The sequence below is a fragment of the Balaenoptera borealis genome (genome assembly GCF_965194805.1).
Source record: "Balaenoptera borealis genome assembly, chromosome: 6".
NCBI lineage: Eukaryota > Metazoa > Chordata > Mammalia > Artiodactyla > Balaenopteridae > Balaenoptera > Balaenoptera borealis.
The window spans coordinates 63,265,033-63,291,967 of record NC_138863.1 but is presented as its reverse complement, the minus strand read 5'-3'; the positions used below and the strand labels follow the sequence as shown (position 1 = coordinate 63,291,967).

The 26,935-nt window shown below is 39.2% G+C and overlaps 1 protein-coding gene across 1 annotated transcript in view; it reads right to left on the bottom strand.

Moving 5' to 3' along the window:
* The window catches only part of LRP2 (LDL receptor related protein 2), a 198,846-nt gene that overhangs the window by 99,028 nt on the left and 72,883 nt on the right, over window positions 1–26,935 (bottom strand). Inside the window, exons 14-22 of the mRNA XM_082396835.1 lie at window positions 24,314–24,516; window positions 22,336–22,476; window positions 16,318–16,521; window positions 9,408–9,600; window positions 6,983–7,108; window positions 6,156–6,286; window positions 2,615–2,752; window positions 2,000–2,281; window positions 725–967 (exon numbers count right to left, since the gene is read on the bottom strand). Of these exons, the coding sequence (XP_082252961.1) occupies window positions 725–967; window positions 2,000–2,281; window positions 2,615–2,752; window positions 6,156–6,286; window positions 6,983–7,108; window positions 9,408–9,600; window positions 16,318–16,521; window positions 22,336–22,476; window positions 24,314–24,516 (1,661 nt within the window). The remainder of the gene's footprint in view (window positions 1–724; window positions 968–1,999; window positions 2,282–2,614; window positions 2,753–6,155; window positions 6,287–6,982; window positions 7,109–9,407; window positions 9,601–16,317; window positions 16,522–22,335; window positions 22,477–24,313; window positions 24,517–26,935) is intronic.

The following is a 26,935-nucleotide window of genomic DNA, read 5'->3' as shown; positions in this document are numbered from 1 at the left end:
CTCAAAACCAGGGTCCTAGCTGGCTGAAGAGACACAGCCTTAGAGTCAGATGTGCTGCCTCCCCCTACCCGAAACGTGAAGTCATAGTAAATATAGTCTCACAGAATGTGAAAGCTGGAGGGGATCTTAAAGCTCATCTAGTCCTGAGAAAAAGCGAATTGCCTAATCATGCAACCAAGACAGAATTTAGTCCAGGGAACTTTGCTCCACCTTAAACTATGACTGCTGATATGAAAACAAATGACAACCTAGAGGAAATCAGGAACTCGCAAGATGAAAAGCAGGTGGGTTAGATTAATGAAATTTAAATGTTCTGTGCCTCTTTATTCTGTTGCCTTTTTTGCCTGTATAAATGAAAAGGAAAACCAATAGCCAGATGTCTGGATGTGTTTATATGATTTAGAAAGAAAAATTGTTTTAAATATCTGAATAGTTGAAGGATTTTATTTTCCAGTGTCTATCTGGGTGTTAGACATCAGAGACAGTGTTTTGCTTGCATAGAAAATATTTAGGAAGACTTGTTTTGCTTGCATAAAAAATATTTAGGAAGACTTCCCATGTCTTTGCTCCTATAGCCTATTAATACAGGGATTGACAGGTGAAGAGAAGTAGCTAAGATACAACGAAAATTACGTAAGCCTTCAAGGAAAGTGCACAAGGCCTACTGACTGTTCAAATCTATTCACCAGGCTGACCAACCAAGAGAAATCAGTTCAAAACTTACCGCATGACTTTTCATCAGATCCATCCCCGCAATCATTATCTGTGTCACAGACCCAGCTCTTTGGGATACACAGGTTATTATCGCAGGTGAAGAAGTCTGCGTGACAGGAAGTGGGTGCTCGGGTGGGGCAGTTCTGCTCATCACTGCCATCCACACAGTCATTTTGTTTGTCACAGCGCCAGTGTGAGGGAATGCACTGTCCCCCGTGGCCACACGCAAACGCTGAAGGTGCACAGGAAGTATCTACAACAGAAACGAATTGGTCATAAAGACATCTGTTTTTACAGCCTTTTAAATGAGATCTTACCTTGTAAAGGCCCATTTCTTCTCCTTTTGCAATGGGAGCGTTATACAAAATGTGCAAGTTTATTCAGCAACTATCATATGCCAGGCACTTTTCTAAGTGTTTACATATTTTTTTTCTCTCTTAATCCTCACAAGAATACTGTCAGGTATATATAATTATCTGCATTTTATAGATGAGGAAATTGAGGCTTTGAGAGCTTAGGAATCTGCCCAAGACCAAAGCTCTAGTTGGTGTGACTCTAAGGCCCATCCTTTACTTCTAAGCTATGCTTCCTCTGATCACATGGGTCATTGGAAACTGATAAAACATTCATGTAAAATCTGCACTTTTAAAAACAAAAAGATATACACAAAATAAAACTTTAGAAATTTCAAAAATGTACAAATGAGCACTTTCATTTTCAAATGTCACTTTTCTTTCTATTAATGTTTCCTTGATAGAAATTTCTGAGATTTCAACTGTGCTCTATCTTTTTGTCTTCTGCAATAGCATTTATTATAAATTGGATTACCATCAAAAGAAGAATGTAAAGATTAAAACCATCATTTCACCCATAATTCATTTTACACCAACAGGAGGAAAAAGGAATATAGCACATGAGATTTTCAAAAGCTATTATTGCAAGCACCTATTCTGTGATATTATTCTCTCCAATACTAAAGATTAGATCCAGTTTGTTTTGTTGACTTTTTGAGGAGTATGCCAAGATGCAATGACTCTGCATTGATCCAAACAGCCAATGTCAGAAAGAAATTTTGTTGAACACAGCCCAAATCAATGCTAGCAATCATCTGTAACATTATCTATGAATGATATTTATCGCCTAGCTTCCTAAAAGCCTTTGGAGTACATATTAACAATCCGAAAGGAATATTCTTTCCTATAGCGATAACCCAAGCCTTTTTTTTTAAGCCCCCTCTCTCTGTTCTATTCATCCTAGGAAGTATTGCCAGTGTACAGCTACTTACTAAATGTGCCACATTGAACCTCATCACTGTTATCATGACAGTCATCAATTCCATCACAGCGGTAGTGAATGGGCACACATCTGCCATTGTTACAGGGGAAGGAAAAGGCACCACACTGCTCCAACGGTGGCTCGCGGGATGGGTCTTCCACGCATGTCAAACGATCGGAAGTCAGACTCATTCCATAGGGGCAACCACACACCCGCTGGAAATTTGGCACTGGGAAGCAGAAGTGGCTGCAGTCACCGTTCGGATTGGTGGGTCGGTTACAGGCGTTAGACCCTGAAAAAGCAATGCCCCGAGATAAGTGAGTCAAGCACATTTCCTTTAGGTTGATCACAGGTTTGGTTGTCAGACCCAATATTAAAAACTTGATTCCTCTCGGAAATCAACGTGCCAAATAGCAATTTAAATACAGAAAAGTGCTGAAACGTGTTTTTCTCAGTTTTAAAGTTAGCTGAGTCAAACAGAAATTCTAAATCTTACACTTTAAAACTATCTGAGTGACAGGAAGATAAAACTATCAGGAGTTATGTTAAATAATAAGTACTTAAAGAGAAAAGGAGCCACCATATTAAACACATCCCTATAAAAGAAGCTGGCAACATCACTCACCGGTCTGGATTCTGGTATCATATACCTTCACATGCATTACAATACCAACGCCACTTCGGAGAACCACCAGTTGTCCACCATCTGTTTTCCTGACTCGAACAATACCACGCAGTCTCCAGTCAGTAAAATACACGTAGTCTAAGAAGGAACACGGTGATTAGTATTTTTGCCACAGCTCACTTACAAATCACTTGGGAAAATGCAATATGTTTGTAATGCTTCTTCCAAATGTGGGAAGCTTCTTCCATAAATATCTGTAATATGTTTCTGTAATCATTTTCCATGACTTGTTAGTCTCTAGAAATGACTCTTTAGAAGCCTATATATATATTCTTTTTTTTTTTTTAAAGAAAACATTTATTTATTGACTGTTGAGCTTCTGAAGCTAAGGACCTTGAATAAAACAACAGAGTTGTAAGAATACTTCCTGATACAAATTTTTCCTGCACCAGTAGAGGTGAAAATTCTATGATTTGGAGAGAAAGGGAAGAGCTCTAGAGGAGTGTAATATAAACAGTGAAACTCAGGGAATAAAAACAATAGGAGTTGCTGGTATGGATCTCTGAGAGAGACCCTACCTCTCAGAAGCCTTTTTTCTTTTTTAATTTATTTATTTATTTTTGGCTGTGTTGGGTCTTTGTTGCTGTGCGTGGGCTTTCTCTAGCTGCGGCCAGTGGGGGCTACTCTTCGTTGCGGTGTGTGGGCTTCTCATTGCGGTGGCTTCTCTTGTTGCGGAGCACGGGCTCTACGCACTGGGCTTCAGTAGTTGTGGCTCCCAGGCTCAGTCACTGTGGCTCACGGGCTCTAGAGCGCAGGCTCAGTAGTTGTGGCGCACGGGCTTAGTTGCTCCGCAGCATATGGGATCCTCCTGGACCAGGGCTCGAACCCATGTCCCCTGCATTGGCACTTAACCACTGCACCACCAGGGAAGTCCCAGAAGCCTATATTTTTTTATAATACTAGCGTTCAGGTTCAGGCAAGAATGTATGGAATATTGTGATGGTATTTAATAGCAACTGGGCTTAGATTGCCATGGGTAAAAATTTTTTTAAATCTCAGGATTCTTTTATAGAGCATTAGCTGATGCCTCAAAAGACTGAGTTCTTATCCCAGCTAAAGCAGTAACCTGCTGAGTGATCTTAGGCAAATACTTTACTGTGGTGGGGGGGGCTCATTTTTCTACTAAAATTAAGGAAATGGACTAAATCATCTCTAAGCTGTCTTCCAGGTCAAACATTTTATATCCCATGTTTTAATAAGAACATTTTTTTAAAAACTTTGACTCTCAAGTTTCATAACAAGCTGTTGAGAAGGAAAAGTACAGACCTAGTCCAAGAAGGAAATGTCAGTGTATGTTTAGGTATCAATAACAATTACCCAAAGAAGTGTTCCTACACCTAAAGCACACTGAGTAATGCTCCATGAAGCTGAAAATAGAAGATAGAGGCAATACAAGATTCTAAAACTCAAAAATTTGATCATGTTCATTTTACCTTAGATACTGAAACAGAGGAATAAACATATATATTTCAACAGAGTTTTTCAAAGAAAAGACTGAATCAAAGTGGATCTTCTCTTTAACAATAACTTAACTAACTAAAACTGCCAACTAACCAGAAAATGACTAAGATGTCACAAATTTTATCATTAAACCAGTTTTCCTTATCTATGGTCTAATCAATGACTAATCAGTCATCGGACTCACTAAATCTTATCTAGACTGACCGGCCATCTCAGGCCCATCACCCAGGAAGGCATCTTACTATATTTAAAAATATAAAGTGTTCAGTAAACCTGTAGGTCCTGTGTGGTGCGCAGTCAAGGAGATCTAGCCTTTCATTAAAAAGACACGTAATTTCCATGGCATTATGGAATAAAAAATCTTTCTATAAGAAATTCACAATGAAGGGCAATGTTGAAAAGACACATTATTATTATTATTGATATTATTATTGTAATGTTGTGTTATTCTCATGGGTATGCACTCAAGTTTTTTTCATACTGATGAAACCAAAAGGTACTGAAACTTTATTCAATCCCAAAATATCCCAGCAAAGAGCAGAGAAAATTTAACATTCTTATAATGTTCCCATGTGACAACAAATAGGACATGTCTGACATCATTAGTAGAAAGGGAAAGAATGCACAGGCTGGGGGGCTGCGTATTTATAACTGACTCATCAAAAATCTCACAAGACCATTTTAAAAATATTTTTAAATACCATGCACTCCTCCACAGATAAACAGACAGCAGGGTGGAATATACAATATATTTACTAGCTATTCATTCCACACTACAGGTGTGTGACAAAGCCTTTGAATTATAGTCAGTGTCTAGTTTTTTTAAAGCACTATGCTAATTATTCAGAGTAGGAAGTTTCAACCAGAGACACAACTAGCATATGCATAGGGCCTTTGGTGGATCACAAAATGGCACCTCTCTAACTAGACTAATTATGGTTTATCAAGCAGAACCAGGGTAGATTTTAGTTTCTCCTTGCCCTCTTGGCCTGGCACAAGCTATACAATCATTCACAGAAACCCTGTTTTCAAGACTAAACAAACCACCTGTTTCGTAGTGACAAGCTAGATTCTTTTTCCCAGCAACTGAACCCAGGAGAACATGCTTACACTCACAAGAGGGGAGATGGGAGAAAGAAAACAGATACACCGGTGTGATCATTGTTGCTGCAGTTTCCCAGAATTCCATACTCCCAGCAATCTTAAATTATTTGGAAAGGTTGATGAAAAAACTACATTTAGCTATTCTTCATAAGCCATGTGCTAACACTTCTGTATCACAAAGATGAGTCAGCTACCCAGTTGATGAGTATGTGTAATGGTTCTCCCACAAGGATTCTGACAAGGTTCTTGCAAACATCAGAGAACAAAGAAATGCTACAATATAGACATACATACACTACCAAATGTAAAATAGATAGCTAGTGGGAAGCAGCCGCATAGCACAGGGAGATCAGCTCGGTGCTTTGTGACCACCTAGAGGGGTGGTATAGGGAGGGTGGGTGGGAGACGCAAGAGGGAGGAGATATGGGGATATATGTATATGTATAGCTGATTCACTTTGTTATACAGCAGAAACTAACACACCACTGTAAAGCAATTACACTTCAATAAAGATGTTTTAAAAAATTAAAAATAAAAATAAAACTTAAAAAAAAAGAAATGCTACAATAATTATTACAAACAGCCCTTGCTGTTTTATTCATGAAAATAAAGAAGCAGTAATGTACTATTTCTTTGCATGATATTTACATAACAGAGTTAAACTGTATAATATGTTTAATCTATAAAGTGCTACAACCATATAAGTTGTCAATATTATTATCTAAAAATTTCTCAAACAAAAAATAAAAGTTAAATATTCAGTCAACTAACCAAATGTTTTATTTATAGATAAAAGCACCATTTCAATTAAAAAAGTGACCAGCTTTTCTGGAATTGTTAGATTGCCAAATGAGGATGAGTTTTATACAACTTATACAGTATAAATAAGACACACTTCTTTTGCTTCAAAACATACCTTCAAAGACAGCAAGTCCAAACGGATGTGTTATCTGCTGTATACTGGCCAGGACTTTTCTATCTAACCCATCAAAGGTACTGTGCTCAATTTTATCAAAAAAGGCATCTACCCAGTACAATCGTGAAGAGCTAAAATAATAAAATACTTGGTTATTGGTTATCCAGAAACTAGCAAAGCACACTTTATACTAAAGGTATTCAAAAACAGCACGTTCAGTTGACACATTTATTAAGCAAAGTTTAATAGCTTCATGCTCTCCAGAAAGACAAAACAACTTTTATGAAGTGATTTTCAGTTGTCTTAGAAAACTTGAAATGTTGTTGAATGTTGTTATTTTCAAGCTAGGAATTTTAGTTTTCTCCTTATTAAATCCACAAGTTAGGAAAAATATTCGTAGTAACTTATGTTTAAAAGGTTAAACACGTTTCTTCCTTTATTCTCTCCTATAAACTGCTTTTGCATTTGATGTCTGTAAGCTTATTTACCCTGTTACCTTTTCCTATATTCCTTGACAGATTAATTTCTTAAAATTTAAATCTCATATTCCAAAAATTCTCCACGGTGTATATAGGCAAATACACATTTGTTGACACAATTTCCTATCCTCAAGATGCCCCCTGTAAAAATTGCACATGACCTGTACTTCATCAAATCCCTGTTCTACTTCTAGTGGGGTTTGGGTCTTGTCCTATTCTGCTTCCTCTAGCAATTTCCTCAGAATATTCATTACTACATATGTTTTCATCCTAGCAGAAGCTAGCCAACTATGTATATGTCTTCCATAGTAAGTGGGAACTCAGCAATTTGGGATGATTCCTACTTACCTCCAATCAATGGCCAACCCATTGGGCCACCCAAGAGTAGTGTTTACTATAGGCAAAAGGTTAGATCCATCACTCCATGCTCTCAGAATTTTAGCGGGACGGTACCAATCAGTGAAGAATATATACCTAGAAAAGGAGGTAATAAGTCAAAGATGTTAACATTGGAACAAACTACATGACTTAGAGAGATTTAGCACAAACGTAGATTCTCCAGAGACTTGCTGCAAATTAATTTCATTTTCTGTATGCTATTGGGTTTATATAGAAAAATATATAGAAAATACAAATGGTATTAAAATGGGCATCCAGAGCAGAGAACCACTGTGCTAGACTTCAGGACCTAAAACTATTGTCACCAAGTAGATTCTTTAAAAAGACACAGTTCAGGTTACATTTTAAATACTTCATGTTCTTGAAATAAAATAAACTACGAGCAAGAAAACAGATTTTAATCTCTCACTTTCTTTCTGGATTAAACATCCAGGATCCACTAGATCACTCTTTAGGCATCTTCCACAACGAATTAAATTTGCAGGAAAGCATTTCATCCCTGATGAAAAATGCATCCAAATAAACATAACTCTTAAACGATCTTACCCAAGAGGTCTTTTTTTATCCCGAGGAGTGGCAAAAAGATGTGTAGGGAAAAAACCTTTTCTCTTTCATATGAGGCTTAAAAACTAAAATTAGTCTTTCCAAAAGGTAACTTTCTGAAACGTGACTTCATATTGCTTTAAATTAAAGACAGGGGCTTCCCTGGTGGCACAGTGGTTAAGAATCTGCCTGCCAATGCAGGGGACACAGGTTCGAGCCTTGGTCCGGGAAGATCCCACATGCTGCGGAGCAACTAAGCCTGTGTGCCAGTGCCACAACTACTGAGTCTGTGCTCTATAGCCCGCGAGCCACAACTACTGAGCCCGCATGGCACAACTACTGAAGCCCACGTGCCTACAGCCCGTGATCTGCAACAAGACAAGCAACCACAATGAGAAGCCCGTGCACTGCAACGAAGAGCAGCCCCCGCTCGCCACAACCAGAGAAAGCCCGCGCACAGCAACAAAGACCCAACACAGACAAAAATAAAAATAAATAAATTTATTTTAAAAAAATATGGGGCTTCCCTGGTGGCGCAGTGGTTGAGAATCTGCCTGCTAATGCAGGGGACACGGGTTCGAGCCCTGGTCTGGGAAGATCCCACATGCCACGGAGCAGCTGGGCCCGTGAGCCACAACTACTGAGCCTGCGCGTCTGGAGCCTGTGCCCCGCGACGGGAGGGGCCGCGATAGTGAAAGGCCCGCGCACCGCGATGAAGAGCAGTCCCTGCACCGCGATGAAGAGTGGCCCCCACTTGCCTCAACTAGAGAAAGCCCTCGCATGAACCGAAGACCCAACACAGCCAAAAAAAATAAAATAAAATAAATAAATAAAGTAGCTATAAAAAAAAAAAAAAAGTGCTTTAAAAAAAAAAAAATATGAAGGATACATCAGGAAAGGAATTTAACGCCTTTTCAAAACCCAACGTCAAAGATTTAGCTTAAGATAAATTCACTAGAAAATCAACTGTTTAACTCTCCATTGGGCAATAAAATTTCTTATCAATAACATCATCAGTTTTAAAATATGTTAGACACACAGGCTTTGCAGTCAGACAGGCCTGGAATTTGAATACTAACTATTGCTTAATAGCTGTGGGTCCTTGAGCAAGTTACTTTATCTCTCTGAGCCTCAGATTCTTTATCTCCAAAACAGGTCTTGTATATACCTCACTCACAAACCAGCTTTTGGATTAGATGAGATTATGTACTATGTAAAGTGTTTGCTATGTACCCTCAATCAGGCTTTAGTGAATTACCAGTCATCTTTTTTTTTTTTAACTACTCTATTAAAACACAACTAGCTATCTCAGACTTTATGTTAGCTATCTAGCATATTTAAATAAAAAAGGTAAGAACAAAAAGGCATGGCGTGAAATGCTCTGTCTCTTCTTGTCTGACTCCACCAATAATGCAATGGTTAAACATGAAACTTTGTCTGTGGTCTGAAAGACTTTTTATTCTGAAAACTACTGAATGATTAAACAAGTTTTGGTAAGCTTTATATCAATACATTAAAGCAAGGAAAGACTTTGAGCTGCATATTCATTCCTTCTCCACAGAATCTGTGTCTCATTGTTTGGTCCTCTGCGACTGTGAAAAAAAACCACACTCCAGTGAAGACTGGGAAGCCAAAGCGTAGGAGAAAGTTTTTGGAAGGAGATAAAGTGATCACTTCAGCATATGCTAAAAGGACACAATCTAAGGTGATTTCAATTTACATGGTTCAATCTTGTATTTACTGAATTTGCCAAATACCTATGGCATCACTTTGCAATGACTGTACAAGACATATAAGTTTCAAGCTCTTAGGAAAACATGAACACACTTACCCAGCAATAGGATGAACTACGATTGATCGTGGGTTATTTAAATTCTGGACTATTGTGCGCCTCGATTTATCAGCTAGCCTTATGACACTGACACTCCTATAAGAAGCATCTGTCCAATAGAGATTCTTTGAAATCCAGTCAAAACTCAAACTTTCAACACTTGGCACTCTGTTAGCTGTGATAACTTCTCTTCCTGTAAATTAAAATATGGACATGGTTTAAAGTAAGCATATTTTACATGACATACATTTTCCTACCACTGCATATTTAAACTTTGTGTGAGAACTAGAGAATATTTCAGTAATGTGGAATTCTTTTAAAAAATAAAGCAACAGTAAACTGCAAAGCAACACATGAGATAAACCTAGAATCTATCCATCTCCAAAAGTTTGGATCTCAAAGAATAGATATGACTCTGATAAATAGAACCAGGAGTGGTATGGCCTGGATTTACTCCCTTGTTCAACCGTCCAGAAAAAATTTCTCAGTACAGAACATCTGAAGAAGAGATACCTGAGTTCACATACTCACAACCACCACCCACAGACAGCGCTGATAAGCTGACACCGCCAGGTACGACTGGGGGTATCTATGAGGTATTCCCGCCCAACCTTCTCATCAACAGTCTTTCATAGCCACAAAGTTGCCAAGTTTGGAAAAGACCAGCAACCAGAAAGGAAATCAGAACTGGGTACAAGGAGAAAAATGACCACTTTCTTCTTTGTGAATTTTTTATGCCATTTCCCCTCCTTTTTCTTTTTTTACTAAAGAAAATGTGAATCACAGGAAACTCTGCTCAACCTAAATGTAACAACCTAAAAGGGAAAATGTATAACTGAATCACTCTGCTGTACACCTGAAACTATCACAACAAAATATTCTTTAAAAAAAAAAAGTGGGGCTTCCCTGGTGGTGCAGTGGTTGAGAATCTGCCTGCCAATGCAGGGGACATGGGTTCGAGCCCTGGTCTGGGAAGATCCCACATGCCGCGGAGCAACTAGGCCCGTGAGCCACAATTACTGAGCCTGCGCATCTGGAGCCTGTGCTCCGCAACAAGAGAGGCCACGATAGTGAGAGGCCCCCGCACCGCGATGAAGAGTGGCCCCCACTTGCCACAACTAAAGAAAGCCCTTGCACAGAAACGAAGACCCAACACAGCCATAAATAAATAAATAAATACTTTAAATAAATAAATAAATAAATAAAAGTGAATCAGAGTAAGCAATCACATCTCTTTCTTTTGAAGGAAGAAAAACAATCCTGGTGCTTTTTCCATTCATTTATTCAGCAAATTGGAAAAAGAAAGTCCTCTGTGTGCTAGACACCATATTAGACATTGAGGAAACATGATATTGCTAATAGTATTAATAATAATAGCTTATACTGAGCACTTACTATGAGCCTGGAACTGGCCCAAGTACTTTACATGAACTCATCCATCCTCACAACAGCTCAACAGTAGGAATTATTATTATCCCTATTTTGCACATGAGGAAACTGAGTCATAGAAAAGTGAAGCATTTTGAAAGAAATGTGGACACTGTCTTCAAGGTATCTTCAAGGTAATGAAGTGGGAGAGGTGGGGGGAGGCAATTAGGCCAAGAGGGAAAAAAACAGAAGAGTAACAGGTGCTGTGCTGGAGGTATGCACAGGATGGTATGGAAACCAAGGCCAAGTGCGGGTGTGGAGAGGTTTCCCAAAGGAAGTGGTGCATGGGGGGCTGCAGGAAAGCAAAGACGTGGAAGTGGGAGGGAGAGAGACAGGATTCCACACGCTCCAAAGCGTGGCTGGAGGTTAACAAGTTAATGGTAGAGGCTAAAAGAAAGGAAGAAGTTTGGGTGACCACCAGATTTGGTGGGCAGGGGGAGAGGTGGTGCTCTTCCCCTACGGCAGGGGTCTGAAGAAGTGGAATAAAGGTGAACATTTAGACATATTGGTTTTGAGGTGGTTTGTGGGATATCCAGGTGGGATATCCAAAAGGCAGTTGGCTCTATGGGTCTGAACCCCAGAGAGAGAGTTTGGATGGAGACTTCCATCACCTCCTGTAAGAAGCCTTACCTGACCTTTCCCCTCATTCTCCAGGTAAGGAGGAAAAACATTCAGGAAATGGCCTATCATAAGTCTCCTCACACTGATTTATAACTACTACATAGATGATAACAAAAGATACGGAAGGTGAAAAATTATGCAGAAGAAAATGCAGAATAAGAAAAGAAGACCGGACTTCCCTGGTGGCGCAGTGGTTAAGGATCTGCCTGCCAATGCACGGGACACGGGTTTGAGCCCTGGTCCAGGAAGATCCCACATGCCACAGAGCAAGTAAGCCCATGCGCCACAACTACTGAGCCTGCGCTCTAGAGCCCGCGAGCCACAACTACTGAAGCCCGAGCACCTAGAGCCCATGCTCCACAACAAAGACAAGCCACCACAATGAGAAGCCCGTGCACCACAACAAAGAGTAGCCCCTGCTCACCGCAACTAGAGAAAGCCTGCGCGCAGCAATGAAGACCCAACGCAGCCAAAAATAAATACACAAATTAAAAAATAAAAATTAAAAAAATTAAAAAAATAAAAAGAGGACCAATGTGGAGCACTAGAGATCACAGTTGTGTATAGGACAGGCAAAGAAGAAAAGACGTGTAAGGAACACTAGAAAGAATCGTCAAGAAATAGAAGGAAATTCACGAGTGTGTTGTCAAGGGGGAAAAAAGCATTTTAAAGAAGACGACTAAGGCGCCAAAGATAAGGATAAAGTTTATAACAAAGAGACTGGAGGTGACCAGGATAAGGGGTTTCGAGTGACATAGTACGAAGAGGTGAGAAATGTGGAAGTAGGGCTAGGAAAGTGTAGGCCAAACTTTTAAGGTGCTTGTTCATGAACTTGAGGAGAGAGGGCTGCAACTAGAGAGGAACGTGGAGTGAAGGGTGGGTTGAAGGTTTTTTAGTATGGGAGAGACTTGAGCATATATGATGGGGAAAAGTCAGTAGAACAAGAGAAGTTGGAGGAGAGAAGGGATCATTGATGGAGCAAGTTTCCTGAGGGCTTCATTCAGCCCATCTTGACTTCAATTTGATTTCTGACAATTCAGTTTTTGCATATAAACTCATTGACACTCAACCTCCTCACTCGGAAAAACAGGGCAATTTACAATAATACATCCCTCACCAGAGCACAAGCAGTTTAACCACTAACTATAAGAAACTTTTAAAAGGCAATTTGCTCAGCATGTGGACTTGAAATTGATTAAAAAAAACAAAACAAAACAAAACAAAAAAACCCATGATGAGAATTGCAGTTGCCAAAGCAGAAGGAAGCTGACCTGTGGAGGCATCTACAGGAGACTTAGCCTGTGTGTAGCTCAGCAGACCTAATTCTAGTCCTCAGAAAAGATGCATTCTGGTTCAGAATAACAGATTGACCACTGTGTTTATCTCCTCTTCCTTCCAAACTCCTTTTAATAATGACAGTGAAAGAACAGCAGATGAAAGATTTCCACAGAGTTTGGAAGAGAAAGAGACTTCTCCAAAGTAACTCACTAAGCAAAAGGAGAGACGTGCCGGCACGGGGGAGCGCCAACACCCACACACACAGAAGCCTCAGCGTGTCTGCACGCAGAAGCACCGGCTCTGAAAAAGGTAGGGGCGGGACGCTAAGGGGCCTAGTTAAAAGTTGGCATCGGGAGCGACTGGACCCAGAGGTTCCTTCCAGACCCTGAGCATGTATGACACTCCTCTCCGTCTACCTCCTCTAACAGACCAGAGATTTTCTTCTCTGGGGGACCTCAAGCAGAGAGGCTGTGGGCTGAGGACACATTGCACAATGGAGGGCTGGGATCGGCACAGAACTGAGCACAGGAGGGTTATATATGTGAACACTGAACTGAACGGGCCTCAGCTCCCTGTCCTCTGTACTGCTCCCAAAACAGATACTAGCTTCCCCCTCTTACTCCTCACCCCAATAGGGAGAATGGAAGCAGCTACTAAGGAGAAACTGACTATCTCCAGAGAGGATTTTCTGATACTGACATTTGGAAGCTTCCCAACAAAAAGGCTGCCTTATCACCAGCTGATGAGGCCCATTCATACCAACAGCCTTCTGGTCCGTGTTTCATAGCTTTGCTCTTAATATCAAACAAGGCTCAAAGAAATTTAAAGAAAGCTTCCTTCATGAAGGAGAAAGTTGAAACAAACCAAAAGGAAAAAGGAACCCAAAGAAGATGGAAAGAGGAAAATTAATTTTTTAATGTAATTAATACCTTCATAGAATAAGAAAAGATTGAATTTATGAAGCAAGAACAGGCTTTATTTTTAAAAAGGAATAATCAGAGAGCAAGAAGGGGCTCTTCGACATTGAAAATATAAGAGAAATTAAATATTCGATAGAAAGGCTAAAACTAAAATGCCAAAAAATCTCACAGAAAGTAGAACAAAATGATAGAGATGAAAACTAGGAAAGAAAAGATAAGAAAAAAATAGATTAATCTAACATTCTCGAATAGAAAAAGCAAAGGCAAGAAAATTCCCAGAATAGGAGAGAAATCTCAAGATGAATGGGATAACCAAAAGATTCTAAAAGTTTCCAGAAAGGAACAAAAACAACCTCCCCCAAAAAATGTCATACACACTGAAATGCTACTCTGGATGGCATAGGACTCTCAACACTGGCTACTAGAAGAGAGTGCAGCAATGTCTTCAAATTTCTGAGGTAAAATTACTTTCACCCTACACCTAGTCAAATGATCAAGTTGGAGGGCAAAATAAAAACACCTTCAGACTCGAAATATGTACCACCAACTCATTCTTCTTAAGAAGCTACTATATAACGTGTTTCAGCAAAATAAGGAAATCAGTCTGAAAAAAGAAACAAGTGGCTTGCCAAAAACAGGAAAACCAGCACAGGAAAGCAGCAGAGGGAAATTGGAAGACAAGAGTTGTGTACCAGATCCAGCTGAACAGCAGAGGGGGAAAAAATTATAGATTGTTCGCATTTGATAGATACACAGATACACAGACAAGCATTTGATAGATCTGTTGGAGCATTTGGGGAAAATATAATAGCTACATAGAAAACTAAGCAAATGAAGATGGAGCAGTTGTTAACTGGAGGAAAAAATAATCAAAATTTGTTCAAGAAATGTCATCATGGAATACTACTTGACTTAGCAGTGAACAAAAATTACAATCTAGCTTTTCAGGGAGAACAGGGTGAGAGGGAAGTTGGTAGAGGGGATTGTAGGAGCTAAATCCCTATCTAAAACAATGAAAATAAATGTTTAATATGCAAATCAAGAAGTAGTACTGCAACAGAGAAGAACAAACCTGACTCCATATTGAATCTATTCCTTTAGCTCTAACCTTTGTGCTCTGTTGCCTGTGCTTAGTCATGCTGGCTGTGCACCTTTTGTAAAGGAATGTTGCCTATGGCCTGAAATACGCAGGACAGCCCATTCTCAAGGCTCTGATCTTTAAAGGTGTAAGATTTTTCCATTCATATAGAGATAAAAAGTTGCAGAACAGAGAATAACATTTGTCTTGTTAGTGGTTTATAAGAACACAGTGACCAGATGTACATGGACAGCTGAAAGAACAAAAGGATTCCAGCACCAAGAAGTTTGCAACAACCAGCCACACCCTCTCCCCTTTTAGTATAAAAGAGGTCTGAACTCTAACTCGGGTAAGATGGTTCTTTGGGACGCTAGTCCACCATCTTCTCAGTCTGCTGGCTTTCCGAATAAAGTCGCTATTCCCTGCCCCAACACCTCATCTCTAGATTTACTGGCCTGTCATGCAGCAAGCAGTACAAACTTGGACTCAGTAACAGTATAAGCAAAATATTTAGAAACACGGAGACAAATAATAGAACAAACAGGTAAAAGAATGGTAAGGAATTACCTCTAGCGAGCAGGTTTGAGTTGGGGGCAGGGCGGGGCAGAGCGATAGAGTTTTTCATTGAGAACAGCTACAATAATAGCTAACATTTACTGAATATTTACTATTTTCCAGGCATTATTCTAGGTGTTTTACATGTATCAGCCTAAAATTCTCTCAACAACCTTATGAGCTATGTAGTACCTCTATTATTATTATTATTATTCCTATTTCACAGATTTAGGAAACTGAGGTACAAAGAAAGTAAGTAACTTCCCCAAGATTACATAACTAGGAAATGTGAGGAGCCAGGATTCAAAACTAGGCAGTTTAGCTCCTGAGCTGGCCCCTTTTAGTTGCTATGTTATACTGGCTACTGATTTTTTTTTTCAAACTTCAGGTTTCAACCCATTAGTGGATTGTAAAATCAAAGTACTGGATCATGCCAACATCCAATAAAGTATCCAACTGGTAAGGTATGACTGACTATAATTTATCTTTCTGTGAGGATTATGAAGATTTTAACAGAATTCCAATTAACTGAAAACTTACAGTAAATCCATATTTACATATAATTCATGTCTTTTAAAAATAAATATTATTATTCCAAGCCCAGCATTTATGTAGTGCAGCATCCCTATAGCGAGGTCATTCCATTGGCTCAGTCTGGCTGCTTGAATATAGGGAACAGCCTCTAGTTAATTAACCCATTAACAGCTTTCATACATTTGACACTCCTATTATGGAGTGTCCATATGTTAATATTTGTCAATATTAATATTCTTCATTGTCCAATTACAACAATATTTGTTTTAAAATGCACTCTCATTTGTGACTTATTTTGAAAATAAAGGAAGTGTTCACTTAAACTCAATTCAAAAGAAAAGCAATAGATTTCTTTTCCCAATCTAAAAGTATTTAGCAAGCTTAGTAAAAGACCCTGCTTAAGAAGTGAATGCAAAGTTTTAATGAAAAAATTATTAGTATTATTATTGAAGACAGACAAAATATGCAAAAAAAACCCCTTTAAACCCATTCTCACCTGTGCCATCGATCTTTTGTTTACAAATCATGTCTTTTGTTGTATCTGAAAAAAAGATAGCCTTCTCCTGGGCATCAAAATCAATCCCAACAAAGACGGAAGCATGTCCTGTCACTGGAAGAATGACATCTGCCTGGTGAGAGAGGGTGAGCGGGATGCCACGAACAGCCACATCAGATGAAAAGAACAGAAATCGCTCAGCAGCTGTAGAAAGAGGGACACACACAGTCAGCCACACCATAGTTCTTGCCTTCTCCCAATTCCAGAGAAATTATTTATACACCCATAAAACATGTTAAAATTCTGCAATGTCATTCTGAAATAAACATAAAAAAATAAATCTGTAGAAAACATAGTTGGAAATAATGGAAAGAAGGGAAGAAAAAAAAACTGTGAAGGCAAAACAATCTTGAAGTATTACAATCTTACTTCTCCCTGAGAAATTTATTCTTAAGATTTATTTATATAAAACATGGTGCCCCAGCAAGATCCTTTTTGACCCACCTCCTAGAGAAATGGAAATAAAAACAAAAATAAACAAATGGGACCTAATGAAACTTAAAAGCTTTTGCACAGCAAAGGAAACCATAAACAAGATGAAAAGACAACCCTCAGAATAGGAAAAAATATTTGCAAACAAATCAACTGACAAAGGATTCATCTCCAAAATATACAAGCAGCTCATGCAGCTCAATATCAAAAAAACAAACAACCCAACCAAAAATGGGCAGAAGACCTAAATAGACATTTTTCCAAAGAAGATATATAGATTGCCAACAAACACATGAAAAGATGCTCAGCATCACTAATTATTAGAGAAATGCAAATCAAAACTACAATGAGGTATCACCTCACACCGGTCAGAATGGCCATCATCAAAAAGCTTACAAACAATAAATGCTGGAGAGGGTGTGGAGAAAAGGGAACCCTTTTGCACTGTTGGTGGGAATGTAAATTGATACAGCCACTATGGAGAACAGTATGGAGGTTCCTTAAAAAACTAAAAACAGACCTACCATATGACCCAGCAATCCCACTACTGGGCGTATACCCTGAGAAAACCATAATTCAGAAAGAGTCATGTACCACAATGTTCATTGCAGCACTATTTACAATAGCCAGGACATGGAAGCAACCTAAGTGTCCATCGACAGATGAATATGGATAAAGAAGATGTGGCACATATATACAATGGAATATTACTCAGCCATAAAAAGAAACAAAACTGAGTTATTAGTAGTGAGGTGGATGGACCTAGAATCTGTCATACAGAGTGAAGTAAGTCAGAAAGAGAAAAACAAATACCGTATGCTAAAAAAAATGGTTCTGAAGAACCTAGGGGCAGGACAGGAATAAAGACGCAGACATAGAGAATGGACTTAAGGACACGGGAAGGGGGAAGGGTAAGCTGGGATGAAGTGAGAGAGTGGCATTGACATATATACACTACCAAACGTAAAACAGATAGGTAGCGAGAAGCAGCCGCATAGCACAGGGAGATCAGCTCGCATAGCACAGGGAGATCAGCTCGGAGCTTTGTGACCACCTAGAGGGGTGGGATAGGGAGGGTGGGAGGGAGATGCAAGAGGGAAGGGATATGGGGATATATATATAAGTAGAGCTGATTCACTTTGTTATACAACAGCAACTAACACAACAATGTAAAGCAATTATACTCCAATAAAGATGTTAAAAAAAAAACATGGTGTCGATATGCTTAATATCTAAATTGGTATTAACTGCATAATAATCCTATCAAAATTCTCGAGTTACATTAACTTTTGTATAGAGATCTATATCAAAAATCCTATTGCAGTTTGGGGGATATTAAGACCAGCAAAAGAGAAGTTTGACAGCCACCAGGTAAATTCTTTAGAAAGAAATAAAGGAAGGAAAGAGGAAGAGGAGTGGAGGAATGGAGGAAACAGGAAAGAATGGAGTGATGTGTAAAATCAAAGAAGGAGACAGTGACAGTATGCCAGGAAATCAAAAAGAAACACATGGTTTTTTAAACGAGGGTGATTTTTATCTGAATCTAGGGTTACCTACAAAGTGAACAAATTTGTTTGAGTTAAAATAAGAGAATTTACATACTAAGCCAGAAGCAGCACCATTTAGGGAGTAAGAATTTGCCAAAGGCATTAAAAAGAAGAGTTGTCAAAGGGAACATAAGAGAAACAAATATTGTAGGAGTGCATTTCATCATCAGCTGAAGCCAAGGCAGTAGCCTATTTTAACTGTGAGTAGATGTGCAGGCGACCAAAGAGGAGGACAGGAAGCATTTAGGGTAAGAATGAAACCTAGAGCATAGAGGCAGAAATAAAGAGAAAATCTGAATTGAGGAGTAAACACTAGATGAAGAAATGAGCCACCCAACACTTAGGAGTTTAGTTTGGAATACAGCAGTAAAGCCAGGTGGGATCAAGATGTGATTACCTGACTTAGGCAAAAGTGGTGAGCTAAGAGAGGTCAATAAAAGTGATGGGAAGTGCTCCCCATTAGAGTTAAGACTAACATCTAAAGTGGAAAAGATATACACATGGTAGAGAAAATAACTCAAAATTAAATCCTACAGAATTTCAAGAGCATAGTTTGAAAAAGAGACAGAGCTGGTTCTTTGAGAAGATAAGCAAAATTGATAAACCATTAGCCAGAATCATCAAGAAAAAAAGGGAGAAGACTCAAATCAATAGAATTAGAAATGAAAAAGGAGAAGTAACCACTGACACTGCAGAAATACAAAGGATCATGAGACATTACTACAAGCAACTATATGCCAATAAAATGGACAACCTGGAAGAAATGGACAAATTCTTAGAAAAGTACAACCTTCTGAGACTGAACCAGGAAGAAATAGAAAATATAAACAGACCAATCACAAGCACTGAAATTGAAACTGTGATTTAAAATCTTCCAACAAACAAAGCCCAGGACCAGATAGCTTCACAGGCGAATTCTATCAAACATTTAGAGAAGAGCTAACACTTATCCTTCTCAGACTCTTCCGAAATATAGCAGAGGGAGGAACACTCCCAAACTCATTCTATGAGGCCACCATCACCCTGATACCAAAACCAGACAAAGATGTCACAAAGAAAGAAAACTACAGGCCAATATCACTGATGAACATAGATGCAATAAAATCAGGAACAAGTCAAGGTTGCCCACTCTCACCACTATTATTCAACATAGTTTTGGAAGTTTTAGCCACAGCAATCAGAGAAGAAAAAGAAATAAAAGGAATCCAAATTGGAAAAGAAGAAGTAAAGCTGTCACTGTTTGCAGATGACATGATACTATACATAGAGAATCCTAAAGATGCTACCCGAAAACTACTAGAGCTAATCAATGAGTTTGGTAAAGTAGCAGGATACAAAATCAATGCACAGAAATCTCTTGCATTGCTATACACTAATGATGAAAAATCTGAAAATGAAATTAAGGAAACACTCCCATTTACCACTGCAACAAAAAGAATAAAATACCTAGGAATAAATCTTCCTAAGGAGACAAAAGACCTGTATGTGGAAAACTATAAGACACTGATGAAAGAAATTAAAGACAATACAAATAGATGGAAAGATATACCATGTTCTTGGATTGGAAGAATCAACATTGTGAAAATGACTCTACTACCCAAAGCAATCTACAGATTCAATGCAATCCCTATCAAACTACCACTGGCATTTTTCACAGAACTAGAACAAAAATTTTCACAATTTGTATGGAAACACAAAAGACCCCGAATAGCCAAAGCAATCTTGAGAAAGAAAAACGGAGCTGGAGGAATCAGGCTCCCTGACCTCAGACTATACTACAAAGCTACAGTAATCAAGACAGTATGGGGCTTCCCTGGTGGCGCAGTGGTTAAGAATCCGCCCACCAATGCAGGAGACAGGGGTTCGAGCCCTGGTCTGGGAAGATCCCACATGCCACGCAGCAACTAAGCCCGTGCGCCACAACTACTGAGCCTGCGCTCTAGAGCCTGTGAGCCACAACTACTGAGCCTGTGTGCCACAACTACTGAAGCCCGTGTGGCTAGAGCCCGTGCTCTGCAACAAGAGAAGCCACCAAAATGAGAAGCCTGTGCACCACATGAAGAGTCGCCCCTGCTCGCCACATCCAGAGAAAAGCCCGCGTGCAGCAACGAAGACACAACACAGCCAAAAATTTAAAATAAATAAATAAATAAATAAATAAGACAGTATGGTACTGGCACAAAAACAGAAATATAGATCAATGCAACAGGATAGAAAGCCCAGAGATAAACCCATGCACATATGGTCACCTTATCTTTGATAAAGGAGGCAAGAATATACAGTGGAGAAAAGACAGCCTCTTCAATAAGTGGTGCTGGGAAAACTGGACAGCTACATGTAAAAGGATGAAATTAGAACACTCCCTAACACCATACACAAAAATAAACTCAAAATGGATTAAAGACCTACATGTAAGGCCAGACACTATCAAACTCTTAGAGGAAAATATAGGCAGAACACTCTATGACATAAATCACAGCAAGATCCTTTTTGACCCACCTCCTAGAGAAATGGAAATAAAAACAAAAATAGACAAATGGGACCTAATGAAACTTAAAAGCTTTTGCACAGCAAAGGAAACCATAAACAAGACCAAAAGACAACCCTCAGAATGGGAGAAAATATTTGCAAATGAGGCAACTGACAAAGGATTCATCTCCAAAATTTACAAGCAGCTCATGCAGCTCAATATCAAAAAAACAAACAACCCAATCCAAAAATGGGCAGAAGACCTAAATAGACATTTCCCCAAAGAAGATATACAGGTTGCCAACAAACACATGAAAGAATGCTCAACATCATTAATCATTAGAGAAATGCAAATCAAAACTACAGTGAGATATCATCTCACACCAGTCAGAATGGCCATCATCAAAAAATCTACAAGCAATAAATGCTGGAGAGGGTGTGGAGAAAAGGGAACCCTCTTGCACTGTTGGTGGGAATGTAAATTGATACAGCCACTATGGAGAACAGTATGGAGGTTCCTTAAAAAACTAAAAACAGACCTACCATATGACCCAGCAATCCCACTACTGGGCATATACCCTGAGAAAACCATAATTCAAAAAGAGTCATGTACCAAAATGTTCATTGCAGCTCTATTTACAATAGCCAGGACATGGAAGCAACCAAAGTGTCCATCATTGGATGAATGGATAAAGAAGATGTGGCACATATATACAATGGAATATTACTCAGCCATAAAAAGAAACAAAACTGAGTTATTTGTAGTGAGGTGGATGGACCTAGAGACTGTCATACAGAGTGAAGTAAGTCAGAAAGAGAAAAACAAATACCGTATGCTAACACATATATATGGAATCTAAAAAGAAATGGGCATGAAGAACCTAGGGGCAGGACGGGAATAAAGATGCAAACCTACTAGAGAATGGACTTGAGGATACGGGGAGGGGGAAGGGTAAGCTGGGACAAAATGAGAGAGTGGCATGGGCATATATACACTACCAAATGTAAAATAGCTAGCTAGCGGGAAGCAGCCGCATAGCACAGGGAGATCAACTCGGTGCTCTGTGACCACCTAGAGGGGTGGGATAGGGAGGATGGGAGGGAGGAAGACGCAAGAGGGAGGAGATATGGGGATATATGTATATGTATAGCTGATTTACTTTGTTATAAAGCAGAAACCAACACACCATTGTAAAGCAATTATACTCCAATAAAGATCTTTAAAAAATTAATTAAAAATTTAAAAATTAAAAAGAGACAGAGATTTCAGGAAGGAGATAAAGGGAAAGGGGAGCCCAAGGAAACCCTAGATGTGTCCCAAAGGACAGAAATTTACATCTTCCAACACAGCTCTTTGTACAAAGGGAAAGGTGTCTACCAAGGAAGATGCCCGGGGGATACCAAAAGTTTATTTGCTGTGAAGAAGTGCTACAGGGAGCTGGCCCAGTCCAAGAGCAGCACATACCCCTGTGCTGACCGTCAGAAAGACGGTCCAAAACTGATTTCTTACCAACGCAGTGGTAGTCATCCATATCCTGAATGTAGCCGAGCCTGCACTTGCAACGGTAGCCCAAACCACCATTAAATGTTCTGTGGCTGAGGACACAGATGTGTTGACAGCCCCCATTGTTATCTGCACATGGATTGCTAGCTGGAGGGAAAAATGCACATGGTTAAATCTCAATTAGAAATGCATATTTATCCAAGACATGCGAAGCCATTTTGAGACCTGTGGGTGAATTGGGTTTGAAACTCCCTCGAGACCTCACTACTGGTTGCTACTGAATACATCCACATTTAGCTGCTCCCAATGTCATCGCTGCTCTCGAATCTACCCTCAAACTGATGGTGGCAAAAAAAAAAAACAACCAAGATTCCTGCAACTGGATAACCTTGGGGGTTCTTTTCCCCCCTATAACTGTAACAGACTCTGTCTGCTAGCCTCAGTGACTAAAATATAACTGTCCCCCAAATAACCTTAGTATTATTTTTTACCATTCAAAAAATAGAGTAAATAACTATAACTCACTGGATGCTTATTTTGTAGGACAACTTAACAATCAATGCCTCTAAGAGGTAAATATTATCGCAATTTTACAGAAAAGGAAACCAAAGTTCCAAAAGGTGAGACAACTTGCTCAAGATTATTCAGTGGTTAAATAGCTAAACTAGAATTCAAATCCAGATCTCATTCCAAAACCCTACATGTCTGAAACACAAACCATTTTATACTTCCAAAAACCACTCTCAAAGCAGTGACATCAGGAAGTTCACTGTACACAAGGCTGTCAGAGCTAAAAATGTCTGCTTTTGAAATTGTCTTCTTAGCCTTTGACTTATTCTTTAAAATAGTCTCTTCACCTTCTTGGGTAGATTAATGTTGAGAAACACAGGCAGGTATAATTCTGAAGCAAATAATAGAAATAATTTAGATGATAAAACTGGGTAATATTTTTGGTCAAGGGCAGATGTGAATTTCGTAGCTCATGAACTGATTATTCCAAATAGGTATTTTCTAATACAGTATATACTTTCAGGTACAGTATACATTTTCCAATGAAGTATTTGTTTCCTAGGATGACTACATTGAAGGGTAGTCATCTGAATCTATCAGTTTAGTGGTTGGTTGGTTTGAGTTTTTTTAATCAACCTAATTACTTTATAGTCTTTCTCCATCCTAGCCAGACCTATCACTTAGCATTACAGTTTTAAAGTGAAATCTGTCTTTCTCTGAATTACTGTTCACTGATATTAAGCTTTCTTCTGATGTAGTCTAGTTTATTGTGTTTCTTTTCTTTGATGCATGAGCAAATACAGAAGAGAGCTGTATACACAGTCTAAACAGTCATGTCAATTTAAAACCTTGAAACAAACAAAACTTACTGTAAAATAACATAAGTAACATAAGTACTATAAAATAACATTCAGTGTCTGAATCAAAATATTTCTTTTCTTTGATAAGTGACCAGCCTGAAAGATACCAAACCCAGCTGACCTATGACAGACCCAATGCAAACCAAATAACAGGTGTCATAAATATACAACAGAGAAGAAGGAAAAAAATAGCTCTGACACTACCTAAAATGACCACTTAGCGTGTCATTTTCTTCTTCTGGGCCTCAGTTTCCTCGACTGCAATATTAGAGGGTTGAATTGGGAGATTCCTCCCGTAGAATAAGGATGGGTATTTTAGTTTGGTTTGTTTGCTGCTCTTTCTCCAGCCTGTAGACAGGATCTGGTATACTGCAGGTGCCAATAAATATCTGTTAAATACACCTCTAAGTTCTTTGTAGATTGGGCATTTTAACTCTGAAATGCATCAAGTTCTCCAGAATGCCAACGATCGGCAAAGCCAATTTCAGAGGGTTGAACTCTCTAGATAACCCATCATATATTTGAGAATGCCACCCAAATCTCATGAGAACTTTGAGAAAACCTTTCTACCAAGGCCAGTACCAAGCATGGTTTTCCACTGCTGAGGGGCCTACCATAGGGCTGCCTGAGGGCATGGTAAACAGTCACTCCAAAAGGCCTCAGGGAAGACCTGTAGTACAGTTGTGGGTCAGTCTCCGTGAACTTGTTTGCCTTCATTACAGCCATCTTTGTCCAATCGGTAAAGAACACATGATCTTCAAACAAGCTTATTGCAAAGGGATGAGGAATGTTCGAGCCTCCATGAATTACTGTCTTCCTGTTACAAAAGATATATACCATACAATTTTGATTAACGGTGGAATTAGTTCCAAAAAAAAAAAAAAAAGGTGGAATTAGTTCACGTAAATGCTTAAAGAGCTAAAAAATTTCTTGCTACAAATACAGAATATATAGTCAAGATACATTTTAAGATGCAGGTGTATTTCTGTCTATACTCGCTAAAAGGATTTTCCTATTGTCTCTTCGAAAAGAGCCTTGGCACTTAAGTTCCAAGTCTCCGTCCTCGCTTGTTCTAGATCTTTTGAAAAATTACTGTTTTCCCACCTGCTCTTCATTGTTTTAAGGTTGCTCCACATATAAAAAAGGTCTAAGATGTGAAATATCATTTTGAAATCTGTAGGGGAAAGAGTGTAACAAGGGACTGGAAGTCTGGTAGACAACTTCAACACTTACTCCACGCTCACCACTGACCATTTCTCAGCAATCAGGGAGCAAGACAGTGAGCTGGAGAATTCACCCCACAGCAAACACACAGACTTATTCCTGATGTCACTCTAGGGAGGGGAAAAAGTAGGGCTACCACTGGTATGCCTCTGCCTGACGAAACCGTCAGCTGAGCATATGTGTAGTGGAGGCAGAGGGCCCAGAGCCGCTAAAATGGAAGACAACACAGGTAAGAGGTGCTAGGCAAGGGGAAGAAATCAACACTGCTGCCATGACTGCATCTACAGAAACAGTAATTCACTGAGGCCACATAAGTAAAGTGAGGTAGGGGATGGTACGTGAAAGAAACCTCTTTTCTTTTGGCATAGAAGAAAGACCTCAAAGAAAAATCTCAGCAGCCCTGGAAAACTAAAGAGCACAATAGAGCTTTAAGAAAAGACTTGAAGGGCTTCCTCGGTGGCGCAGTGGTTGAGAATCTGCCTGCCAATGCAGGGGACACGGGTTCGAGCCCTGGTCTGGGAAGATCCCACATGCCATGGAGCAACTAGGCCCGTGCGCCACAACTACTGAGCCTGCGCGTCTGGAGCTTGTGCTCCGCAACAAGAGAGGCCGCGATAGTGAGAGGCCCGTGCACCGCGATGAAGAGTGGCCCCCACTTGCCACAACTTGAGAAAGCCCACGCACAGAAACGAAGACCCAACACAGCCAAAAATAAATAAATAAATAAATAAATAATTTTTTAAAAAAAGAAAAGACTTGAAGATACTAACACTGGGAATCACACTGCACGCGAAAAAAACAAAGAAACCCAAGATGGCAAGTGAGTGCAAACTTTGAAACACTCAATAGTGACATGGTACATTAAAATTAATGGGGTTTTTTTTCATTTAGCAAATTCCAGAAGTCTAGAAGACTTCCCTGGTGGTGCAGTGGTTAAGAATCCGCCTGCCAATGCAGGGGACACGGGTTCGATCTCTGGTGCAGGAAGATCCCAAATGCCGCGGAACAACTGAGCCCATGTGCTACAACTGCTGAGCCTGTGTGCCACGACTACTGAAGCCCGCAAGCCTAGAGCCCGTGCTCTGCAACAAGAGAAGCCACCGCAATGAGAAGCCCACGAACCACAACAAAGAGGTAGCTCCCGCTTGCCGCAACTAGAGAAAGCCCGCACGCAGCAATGAAGACACAAAGCAGCCAAAAAATAATAATAATAATAATAATAAATTCCATTAATCTAAATGCCACCTGCTGGTAAAGCAAGAGGTAAAGCACTTTATGATTTTAGCTGTACTTGTGAGTTTTAGTATCTCCTCCACATTTCTCCACAGCCAGCAAACCACTCGAATCTTTCTGAAATTCCATTGATTTTTATGTTTTACTTTAACCATAGCATAAAAATATTTAGACTATAAAATTAATGCCAAAACAACCGTGAAAGTGAAAAAAATTAGGCAATTTCTCAATTGTTTTTATATGACTTATATGATTATTTTTTCATTAAATTAATTCCTATCCTCACTATGGGAACCAGTTTCAGTGACAATACGTCATAGCCTTAATATCCAATCACTTCATTTAACCAAGTAGAGATTGTTCTAAGAATATAAAATCCAGTGGCAAACTGTGATACCATCCTTACAAAATAGAGATAAAGGAGAAACCAAAACTAGAATATTCTTTTCACTGAGAAAACAATAAAATCACGTCATTTGGAAAAATCAAATTGACTAGAGTAATTTTTCTTGGTCAAAATTTAAAGACCATGTTTTAACCAGTTTTTGAAAATACCAAAAGAAGAGGATCTAAAATAGGTAACAATTTAATTAATTTATAGTGAGCTCTAATCCAACTAAGATGAAGGAAAAAGGTATGCCATACTCTGCGTTCAAATATTGTTTAAATGTCTTTGAAGTATATCAGGTAAAGTCATAATTTCTCTTTAAGATTTGAAATATATATAAGAGCAGTATAAAACCCAATTAATTCCCACCAGATAATGTTAAAAAAAATAA